Raw genomic sequence first — 11,814 nt, 5'->3', positions numbered from 1 at the left:
GTTTTTTGCCTTTTGTTTCATAATAACTTTTATTTATAGAACCCTTTTGCTGATTTTTAAAGTGTTACATAAACAGGACAGGTGAAATATTATCAGGTAAAGCAATTATAAACACACGAAAAGACCTAGGTTTACAATTTATGATTAACACTCTACTATCGACACAATATACATAGACATAAAATGTAAAAACTTAAATATCTTAGAAACAGTAGCCAATCAGTTGTTTTAATTGTCACATTTGAATTCAGCACATCAAAATACATAATAAATATCACATTTTATCTCTGAAGCAGACAACTTCTCAAAAATTGTAGACCAGTGTTATCAGTCCTACCAGTCATATCTGACAGGTATATGGGTGATCACAAGATAACAGGCCTCAATTCTGCAACCCCTGATATATCTCCTTAAGTTTAACCATGAGTCATTCTAATGAAGTCAATGGGATTGCTCAGGTCAGTAAAATTAAGCACGTATGTAAGCATTAGCAGCAATGGAGCCATAGTTTGCTACCTTAAATTGTCTTTTGGCAGCCCACTGGATTACTGTGTCCACATTTCTGTAGGGCACTGATCTATACAATAGTAAAAATCAACACAGCTTCATAACTTGATATCTTTTTCTACAGATGTTCATTATCTGTGTTTCAATATGTTTTTATCCACTATTAACACATGCTGCGGAGGACTAAGTTAATTAGTAGACTTTACACTTATCTATAATCTTCTGAAAACCTGAAAGGTTTCCTATATAAGTAGTACAGGGTACATTTCTTTTGTAAAATATGTAACACAGCCTTAAGAAATATTTACTAGGCAATAATGATAAAAAAAATCTATTCACAAGTATCTCAATGAGAAAAAAAATGACTGCAGATAATACCTTTAAGAACCTCTTTTTTCCTCCTCCCTCCCCACCTCCAATGGCTGAAAAGCCAATAAAAGAATTCTCCACCTCCCACACAGTTCAGTACTGGATCTGTGTGCATTATCCCAATCATACTTTGGGACTTAGGAGTGGGGAAAGGAATTAGTTAAAGTACTAAAGAATCTTAATTTCAAACATAATTATATACCTTTTAAACGGTTTTTCTTACTGACATGATACAGGCTGAGAATTAAACATTTCTCAATAATTTCAACTCAGCCTGGAAAGAAGACACATTTAAAGAGATGTCTCTGGCACACTGGCATTCAGCTAATCAGACTTCACACACATCGGTCAATATTACAGAACAACTGAGATCTATCACTGACAACGATATTGCAGATCAAGCATGGACTGAAGACTCCTTTCCAGGATTAGAAATACTGTGCACAATTTATGTTACATATGCGGTAATCATTTCAGTGGGTCTCCTCGGAAATGCTATACTCATCAAAGTCTTTTTCAAGATTAAATCAATGCAGACGGTTCCAAACATTTTCATAACCAGCTTGGCTTTTGGAGACCTGCTTCTTTTGTTAACCTGTGTGCCAGTAGATGCAACACGCTACATTGTAGATACCTGGCTCTTTGGAAGAATTGGCTGCAAGCTGTTATCTTTTATCCAGCTAACTTCAGTTGGAGTATCAGTGTTCACTTTAACTGTTCTCAGTGCTGACAGGTAGGTCTGCAGCAATTTGGTTTGTCAGGAAGTACTTGTGCATTAAGATAGAAATGAATAAAAGGGAAGAAGCCATCACTTTGCATTAATCTGTAATACTTAGTCCTTGGATAGATAAATATGATGTTAAATGTTCCCATTAAAAGCTAGATGATTTTTTTCCAATGATCATTAAAAATCAACTCCAATTTGTTTAAGAGATCAATATTCTCTGAAAGTGTTAATGAAGTGAATTTAAAAATAATTTAAAAAATAATCTGACCTTTTATTAGTTTGAAGTGATATAAGAAAGGCATTTTTCCCTCTACTGAATCATGAAAGATAAAAGGCTCACAGCAGGGAAAATATAGTTTGTATATTGGTGCTACCTAGTGGTGTACAGAAGAAGTCAATGAGGATGAACAACACATCCTCATGTGAAAAGGACTAAGGACAATGGGACTCCTTCCATTAACTTCAGATCAGGCCTTAAAACTCTGACTAAACTGACTGCCACTGAGGGGTAAAATATAATCAAAACCGTTAATTCAAATTACTTTTAAGACTCTCTTTACAATTTGAAGGCTATTGCAATACAATAATAATTTTAAGCATGGCAATTGCTCACTATGATTGAGATGCAATGTAGCACTATTTCAATATTTTAATTGCTATTGTACTTCTAGTTACTGTAGCTTTTCCAGTGACATTTTACTTCATAGGACCTCAAATTAAACTCAGACTAATCTGAATACTTTATTATTAGAGCACATAAGTGCTTCCATCTGACTGACTTCACAAGTGATTTGGAATAACCCTTTTCACCAAGAAGCATTTACAATGTGCTTTATTTATGACTGAATAACAACAAATAGAAGGCAGCAGTGTAATAAGCATGAATTATCAAAGACTACAAACAGTTAAAGTGAACTCTCAAGGTTAAAGGAAGGAAAAGGTTTTCAAATACCAGTAACTAGAAAAAGTAGTTAATAGCAAACTAGGTCAAGTATATAGAACGAGAAAAAAAAATAAATCCAAATCAGTATTAGGAAAATGGGCAACTGCTTCTGAATTCAATTCTTACTGGATGCCATCCTATAGTTGCCTGGAACAATATTTTAATCCGGTAACTATATGGTTAAAATTACTCTCAAAGTTCAGAACGTGTTAATTATAACACCATGAGCAACTGTATTCTGATTGGCTGAGGGCCTGGGGTCAGAAAAAGGTTATTACTAAAGTTCTAGTCTGCAGTAGTGTGTCTAATTTTGCCCAGAGGAGAAACAGAGGGCCAGATCCTCACTTGGTGTAAATTGGTACAACTCCACTGAAGGCTCTGCCTTCCCTCCATACTGATCTGTGCCACGTTTCACTGTATTCTCTTTCATGGCTGTCTCCTGCCCTCTTCCATGGATCTCCCCAAACTGCCTAACCCAGGGCTCATCCATTCTGAGAGCAGGGAGTGTGGTTTCATGCGCTTCCCAGTTCCCTATGCCCAGTCCTCCCTTTTGGTCCCTTGCCTTCCACATTCTCCTGTCCCCACACGTTTACCCAAGTCCACACATTCTCCCCCCACCCCCCACGGTCTGGCTAAGCCCACTTGTTGCAGCAGTACAGCCAGGAATCAACAACAAGTCAGTTTATAAGTGTTTATATATTATTTTAAACCTTGCTCTGTATACATGTGTAAACTGTCCTGTATGAGTGCGACCTGGGCTGTGATTGTTTTGCACAAGGAATTAGTGCAAAAGTTTTCTTTTGCCTGGTCCAAAAACAAGAACAAACCATCGGCAACCAAGGAATGGCTTGCAGCCATCAGGAAAACAAACATCCCTGAACTTATAAAGCCCCTTGCAAGCAGAATAGCCCATCTGGAGTAGCAAAATGGTCAGTTTCCAGTCCCCCCCTCCCCATTCCAAGTCTGGGAGCTTCCTGGTCCTTCTTCTAGGCTGAACTAGACTGGGAAGGAGCACTCCATCTTCCCTTCATGTGCCCTCCTCTGCCTTTTGTTGCTATGTCTACCTCCACAAAACTTTAATTCAACCCTTTCATGCTTACCTTTAATGTGGGGCATGTGCAACTCCACACCAGCTCTTTATATTACATATCTTTGTAAATTCCCCATTTACCTCCCCTTGTGCACATATAATACAGAATATACAACTCCACCTCTCTGCCCCACAAATATTAACTTACACATGAAACCCCACCAAACACTAGACGGCACCTCTCCTCTGAATGGTTTACAAAGCAAACTGAATTTGGAGTTTGCAGACCAGTCTATTTTGGACATATGATCATTCTGGGGGAGAAAAGTTTCAAGACAATCAAAGTCAATAGGATTTAAGTGCATGCTTAAAATTCATCCCTGAGCTTCTGCCCTCCTTATGGAGAGGCTAGCATCACTTCAAAATACAGAAGAACAAATGCATTATATATATATATCATTTTAAAAACTAAAATGGACCAAATTCATCCCTTTACATTCCCAAGACAATTATGTTAACCTTAGTGGAGATATATCAGGCATGAATTTGTCCCCACAAATTTAAATTATTGGTGCCACAAGACTAATGTTACTGCATTTTTTCTAACACTATGATGTTGGTGTTGTTTCTAGGTACAGAGCTATTGTTAAGCCCTTGGAACTGCAAACAACAGATGCAGTTCTGAAGACCTGCTGTAAAGCTGGCTGTGTTTGGATTGTCTCCATGATATTAGCAATCCCAGAAGCTGTATTTTCGGATTTATATTCATTCAGCAATCCTGAAAAAAATGTATCTTTTGAAGCATGTGCCCCTTATCCTGTATCTGAGAAGATTCTGCAAGAAGCTCATTCTCTGGTTTGCTTTTTGGTGTTCTATATTATACCGCTAATTGTCATTTCTGTCTATTATTTTCTTATTGCCAAAACATTGTACAAAAGCACATTCAACATGCCAGCTGAAGAACATGGCCATGCCCGTAAACAGGTAAGTAAGGATCACAATCTCAGGTGCCCAGCTTTTACAGATTTAAGCATGCTGATTGAAATCTTAATTTAATATGAGTGCAAACATTTTACATACACAGTAGAAAAGTAACAAGTCTATGTAAAGTGCAGCCTGTATACGCAAGCAGCACGTGCTTAAATCCTATTGATTTAATTTTGGGTATGTGCTTAAATGCTTTGCTGAATAGCAATGAATTATGCTTTATGAATCAGAACCACACTGAATTTAGTAGTTATGGCACCTTTCACTAAATTCTAAACACTGAGGGACAGAGCCTGCTCTAGAATGCATTAGCTAACGTGTTAACATCACGGTCCTTAAATCCTTGTCTAGATGAGGCCTCAGTGGGTTCTATCAGACCAAAGGGTGGGAGAGAGAATTTCATAATCAGATGCTCCCAAGTGAAAACACCCTATCCAAAGGCACAAAAATGTAAGGGTGAAAATGAAAATGCTTTAGTTTCTGCTTTGTTGCCATGTTGCCTTTCAATAATGATTGTATGTAGACTGATTTTTATTAAGGGTCTCAGAGCCCTCTAGGGAGTAGCATAATACATAAATATGTATTATTAATACTAGATATGCAATTATTTTTTCCTAGATTGAATCCCGCAAGAGAGTGGCAAAAACAGTGCTGGTGCTAGTTGGTTTGTTTGCCCTCTGCTGGCTGCCTAACCACATTCTCTATTTGTATCGATCTTTCACCTACCACTCTTCCGTAGATGCCTCTGCCTTTCATCTTATAGTCACTATTTTCTCCCGGGCTCTGGCCTTCAGCAATTCCTGTGTCAATCCTTTTGCTCTTTATTGGCTGAGTAAAAGTTTCCGCCAACATTTTAAAAAGCAAATCTTGTGTTGCAAGGTGAGGCTGCCCACACGGCCTCCCAGCAACACACCTACAAGAGCTTTGTCAGCCACAGGCAGCACAAATGGCTCAGAAATCAGTGTTACTTTGCTAACAGATTATAGTATCACAAAAGAAGAGGAGAGTGTTTAGTCCTTCGATAATGGAGATGTGCCAACATCATGCTTCCCCCAAGATTCCAGTGCACTGGGACCCTGCTAGGAGCCGCAAGTAAACAAAAGAATGCAGCCTTCATACAGTCTGTGAAAGCATCTTCAGCAGGACTTCTTAATATCTTCAATTATACAATGGAGAAATCACACCAGTGTGTGTGGGGAAAAGAAGAAACACAACTGATATAAGCTCAGTCAGAAGGACAGTGCCTATTCCCTGGGAATGTTATGCATCCTTTCCATATGCCTGAGGTTTCTGCACCAAGCTGACAAAGTTAAGCTCAGTTAAACACATTTAAACTCACTCGAGCTGCAGGAATATTTTTGTACTGGTTCTGTGTTCAAAAAATTAGAATTGTTGTTATACTCTTGGCCACAGAGTAGTGACAATGAGCGCTGCCTTTTGTTGAGCATTTACGTTGCCTTTGATGTTTTTAAAAACGGAAGCAGCTCTCCATAGAATGACAAACCACAGAGGTTTCTTATTTTGTCACTTTCCTTGCACCAAATATTGAACAATGGTCAAAACTCTGGCGTGAAAGTTTAGGGGGAGGTTGTTTAATTTCAGTTTATGAAAAAAAATAAACTACGCTGAAAGCGATAGCACAATGATGAGACAGTGCTAAGCCCTGGTCTACACTACAAACATATGTCAGTATAACAGCATTGCTCAGGGGGGTGGAAAATCCACATCTGGCACTCACATCTGTTCAATGGGGATAATCAAACTTACCCACCTTTGTTCAGTACTTTGAGCTCTATAGATCAAAAATTCCTATAAAAGTACTAAGTGTTATTATTTAGTATTTGATTTTTCCTCCCTTGATCAATATATCTATCCTATCAACTCAACAGTCAGTAAGAGCTAGAACAGGTGCTGGGAGTTAGTTTGCTCAAAGCAGTAGTTTTCAAACTTTTTTTCTGGAAACCCAGTTGAAGAAAATTGTTGATGCACATGACACAATAGAGCTGGGGATGAGGGGTCTGAGGTGTGGGAGGGGCTCAGGGCTTGGGCAGAGGATTGGGTGCAGGAGGGGGTTCAGGCTCTGGGGTGGGGGTGCAGGCTCTGGGGTAGGGCCAGGGATGAGGGATTTGGGGTGCAGGAAGGGGCTCCAGGTTCGGGGGGCTCAGGGCTGGGGCAGGGGATTGGGGCATAGGGTTGGGGGGCAGGCTTACCTCAGGCAGCTCCCAGTCAGTGACACAGCACGGGTGCTAAGGCAGGCTTCCTGTCTGTCCTGGCACCACAGACCGCGCTGCGTCCCGGAAGCAGCCAGCAGCAGGTCCGACTCCTAGGAGGAGGTGTGCAAAGAGCTCCATGCAGCTCTTGCCCACAGACACCACTACCCTCAGCTCCCATTGGCCGTGAACCAGCCAATGGGAGTGCAGAGCCAGTGCTTGGGGTGGGGGCAGCACACAGAGCCCTGTGGCCCTCCCCTACCCGCCACCCTGCCTAGGAGCCAGACCTGCTGCCGGCCGCGGTGCAGTCTGGTGTCAGAACAGTTAGGGACTAGCCTGCTTTAGCCGGGCAGCACCGCCGCTGGGACTTTCAACGGCCTGGTTGGCAGTGCTGACCAGAGCCACTGAGACCCAGTGCCTTCCAGTACTGGGTCACGACCTGGTTTGAAAACCACTGCTTTATAGTAAGTTTTAGATTTTTGTTTTCCAGGTTATTAGAATAAGTTTCTTTCATAATGGAAGGTCCCCTTGCTCTCAGGTCAATTGACCTTGATGAGAGACATACCTGCCAGACATGGCTGTAGACAAGAGTCTGTATAGCGCTGAAAAGCTCAAGATGACTATTGGCATGGGTCATCTTCCTGTCAGGGAATGCTGGGCGGCCAGTCTTCCTGCTCACAGAGTTACAAAAGTCCCAGAAGACAAACATTTTATGACACTTCTGAGACCTGAACTAGAATTTTACTTTACAGGAGATGAGTCAGGAAATCCCTATGGACCTTCCATTGGCCAAACTGAGGAAACAGAATTTCCATCTGAATAAGGAAACTGGGGAGGAACTTATAGAACAGAGACTATAGTGCAGGTGTTAGCATGACAAAATATGGTATGTAGGCAGGGTGGAGAAATCCTATATTTTATTTCCTAATCAGAAGGGATATTAACTATTGAAGATGCAACACATTTGAGCAGCAATTACTTGTACTGCCCTTAGCAACAGCAACCAGTGTGTAGAAAATTGGAACACTGGATGGATGGATGAAATGCTCCTGCATAATTTGGGGGTTTGACTGTATTGTGTAGACAGTGCATATATATCCTCTCTCTGCTTACCTTCCTGATACAGAATAGCAAAACCAAACTGTGCAAATACTAAAGTCATTCTAATGAACCCTTTTTGTCTGCCTTAAACTACCCATTTAAACCCATCAAACCTGGCCTTATGTCATTGTAATTCTGCATGCGTCATTCTGGAGGCTTCAAGCAGTAACTTTCATATGACTACTAAGAGCCTGATTCCCAACTCTGTTACACCATTACTGAAATCAATGGAAATATTCTAGCATAAAACTACAATTTTATGGAGAATAAGGCTCCGGAATCTTCTCTTACCCTCTGTGTCTTGATACAGCACATTCACTTGTGCAGAACCAGCTTCCTCTTAGCCTCCTGTGCATTCCTGGGGGAAAAGGCTCATGGTCAGGGCCTTCCTGAACCCCAGTGATCCTCACTTGCCAGGAAATTCTTGGATGTCAGAGAAGAACAGGACTCAGCTGGGCCGTAGCCAAGATAAGGGGAACGTAAAAGTGCCTTCAAGTCATGTTTTCCCTCCCTTGCTAGTCCTGCACCAAGCACAGCTTGGATGGAGTAAAGAATCAGGCCCCATGTACCTTGAACAACATTTAGATGCCCCCCTTCCCTTTGCCTCTAATAGGGCTATGGGATAGGCCTACAATTGATGAAAAACCCACACAAATATGAACAAACTTATCTTCATGGAGTTGAACATGGGGAACTTCAAACAAAAGAAAGCATTCTTTCCTCACCTAGAGTTTGCGTTTAAATTCCATACTTTCATACCCCCGTTTCTGAAGGGCCTCTGGAAAGTGAATCTGCCATGTGTTTCCAAACTTTGACACTTTCTCTGCTGAAGGCTAAACTTTAGAGTACATAATCTTTGGTTTCAGAGTAGCCGCCGTGTTAGTCTATATCCGCAAAAAGAACAGGAGTACTTGTGGCACCCTAGAGACTAACAAATTTATTTCAGCATAAGCTTTCGTGGGCTACATCTCACTTCTTCAGATGCAATCTTTGGGTTTTCCTCACAACAGCCCCTAGAAATGGCAGCTTCTAAGATTCATCGTTTTTCTTGCTTTGCATTAGTTACTTTTTGCCTTCTGTATCTATTGTTCTAAATGAGCTAATTTGTTGCTATTGCATGCTGTTATAAATGTATGTTTCTGCTGGACATTGCACATTGACAGTTAGGGATCAACTATATTGCAGGCAGGGGCGGCTCCAGGCACCAGCACGCCAAGTGCGTGCCTGGGGCGGCAAGCCATGGAGAGCGCTCTGCTGGTTGCAGTGAGGGCGGCAGGCAGGCTGCCTTCGGCGGCATGCCTGCGGAGGGTCCACTGGTCCCGTGGCTTCGGCGGACCTCCTGCAGGCTGCCGCCGAATTCGCGGGACCGGTGACCTCCCGCAGGCAAGCCGCCAAAGGCAGCCTGCCTGCCGTGCTTGGGGTGGCAAAATACCAAGAGCCACCCCTGATTGCAGGCCATGACAGGACCTAACTATTCCATCTGTCAGTGACTGGGATGTAGGCAGTTGTGCCTAGTGCTTGAAGCAGGAGTTATGCCTACTAGTTAGAGCAGGAGTCAATAGCCAGGGTCAGAAACAGAGGCTGAGGACAGATGCCAGAGCCAAAGGTCAAAGCCAAAGTCAGAAATTGGTGTCAAAGGTCAGAACCAAGTTACCTGGAGGCAAGGCAGGAGCAGGACTGCGTCTGAGGCATGTGTTATCATAGCAATGAGCAGCCACCAAACTGCTGAGCTTAAGAGCTGGTCTGTGGACTCTTCCCAACAAACAGGCCACGTAAGACAATCATGTGGTCTACTACGGGCCAGCTGCACTCATTAGGCTACCCAGAGACTGGCTCTGCTGCAGGCCCAGATTCTTGACACCATCATATAACACACTATATGGTTTTATCATTCTACCTTTTTTCAACAATAGTTATATTTGTACTCTCATGATACAATGTATCAGTGATGTATTGGTTAACATTTACTTTATCTGAACAATCTGAAGTTACTACTCCATCTATCCACCTAACAATCCATATGTAATTAATAATATCTCTCTAGACTACCAACATTAGATGTAGGGAAAAGGTGTTAAGGTTTCCTTCGCAATCTTTTCTTAATGTATCTTTCTAGAAAGCAGATTATCAGCGAAATTCAGCCCTGGGCAATGCAGATCTAAATCTACTCAAGTTAAGGATGTGATGCCCACTTACACTAGCACTGAATGTGATTTAGAAAAGAATTGTGACATGATGGAGTCTGGATTTGTAATGCAAATTCACATTGAGATAGAGAATATAATATGCAAAATATGTAAAAACAAAAAATAATTGAAAACTAGGGGCTCAATTTTGCAAAGCCTTACTTGCGTAAGTGCTACTCATGTAACATGAAGGCTTGCAGGATGGGCCCCTATATTATTTTATAAATGAGATATATGCCCAGGTTGCTTTCTTTTGCACGTAACATATAATTTCATCTAATGATGTTTTAATTTGCTTGTGCACATTTAATAGCCCTGTTAACTATAAAGGCCCCAATTCAGCATAGGACTTAGTGGGGTTTAAGAACATGCTTAGATGCTTTGCTAAATCAGGGCCAAAGTTTTTCTTCAGGCTGAAAAGTATTATTCAGCTGAACTTAAAAAGATTTCTATCCTCCAGTAAAATAATTCCAGTATCTCTTCACTTATCAAGGAGTTCCTTAATTAAATGACCCTTGGCTCCAAATCTTGGCTTTCAGTTTTGTGGAACTTGCTTGTAGTATTTGCACTATTAGTAATTTTATAAATATATTTAAAAAATATTATGTTTAAACCAAAAAGTTTTTTAAAATGACAATCATTACAATATGACTGCTTTTTAGGTGTTGTAAACATTACCTGCTTGAATGAGTAAAAGTGTAGACATTGTTAAAAGAACTTTTGCTAACATTAATATTATCAGTATTTCAATTTGTGCTTATCATCATGTAAGATACTGGCTTGGGACTGAAACTACCTTTCATTCAGAAAAGCAAACCAATTCATATCAAAGCATGCATATATTGTAAGAAGCTGAATCTCTGACAAATAGAAATGCTAAAGTTATTTCATAAAAATCACCAATTTTTAATTATTTTTCTCTTACGTTTCTGAGAAAAGCGTCTTATTTTACTGTAAGTAGATTAACATGGGCTGCCTGCTGACAGTAATGTATTTCTGCTAAGCATATTACAATTAAAGAATAAACTAAAGTTGCACACAGCTAAAGCATTTGTACTTTTCAATCACTGGTACTTATTAAAAAGAATACAAGCTCTATGCAGTGGATGATTCTTGGCTCTGCAGCAGATGCTCTATTCAGCAGAAAGGTAAGCTATTTCATGGAAGTCATTTTCTTTGTGAACATGGACAGTATCAGCCTGAATTTTTAACAAAATGGCCCTGATCCTGTCATTTTTATGCAGCTAAGACTGCCATTGAATGTAATTGGAATCTTATGTGCATAAGGACTACAAGATCAGCCCTAGGGTAAGGCACAACCCAGAGTACCTCTCTGCAAACTCAAGAGTGGCCATTTAGATTGGCCCAAAGGCATTTTCCCTTAAAATATATTCTTCTGAATTCTCTGTCTGATTACTAAACGGTGAAATCCTGAGGTCCCATTGAAGGAAATGACAAGTCACTTCACTGGAGCCAGAATTCACACTATATTTTTACTAACTGTCACATTCAGAGCACTAATAATCAACTCTGAAGAGCTGGGAACCCCTTTTATCAATGAATGGAGTCACAGCAAGCCATCAAACTATCACGGTGCTGTCATAAACAGATAGCTAAGGGTTAATGTCTCTTTCACCTGAAACACCTGACCAGAGAACCAATCAGGAAACCGGATTTTTTTCAAGTTTGGGTGGAGGGAATTGGGTGTCTGGGGTCTTTGTTTTTCTGTCTGCCTGCTTTTCTCTGAGCTTTGG

The 11,814-nt window shown here is 40.7% G+C and overlaps 1 protein-coding gene across 1 annotated transcript; it reads left to right on the top strand.

Annotated features, from left to right (window-relative positions):
• The first annotated feature begins 309 nt into the window (after positions 1-309).
• Positions 310-6,565, top strand: BRS3 (bombesin receptor subtype 3). Its single transcript, XM_030576199.1, has 3 exons — positions 310-1,609; positions 4,209-4,560; positions 5,182-6,565. The coding sequence occupies exons 1-3, from the start codon at positions 1,176-1,178 to the stop codon at positions 5,575-5,577; spliced, it is 1,182 nt and encodes a 393-aa protein (XP_030432059.1). The 5' UTR covers positions 310-1,175; the 3' UTR covers positions 5,578-6,565.
• Positions 6,566-11,814: the final 5,249 nt, after the last annotated feature.

This window comes from Gopherus evgoodei, chromosome 9 (genome assembly GCF_007399415.2).
Source record: "Gopherus evgoodei ecotype Sinaloan lineage chromosome 9, rGopEvg1_v1.p, whole genome shotgun sequence".
Classification (NCBI taxonomy): Eukaryota; Metazoa; Chordata; order Testudines; family Testudinidae; genus Gopherus; species Gopherus evgoodei.
The sequence above is the reverse complement of the archived record's forward strand: the minus strand, read 5'-3'. Positions and strand labels throughout refer to the sequence as shown.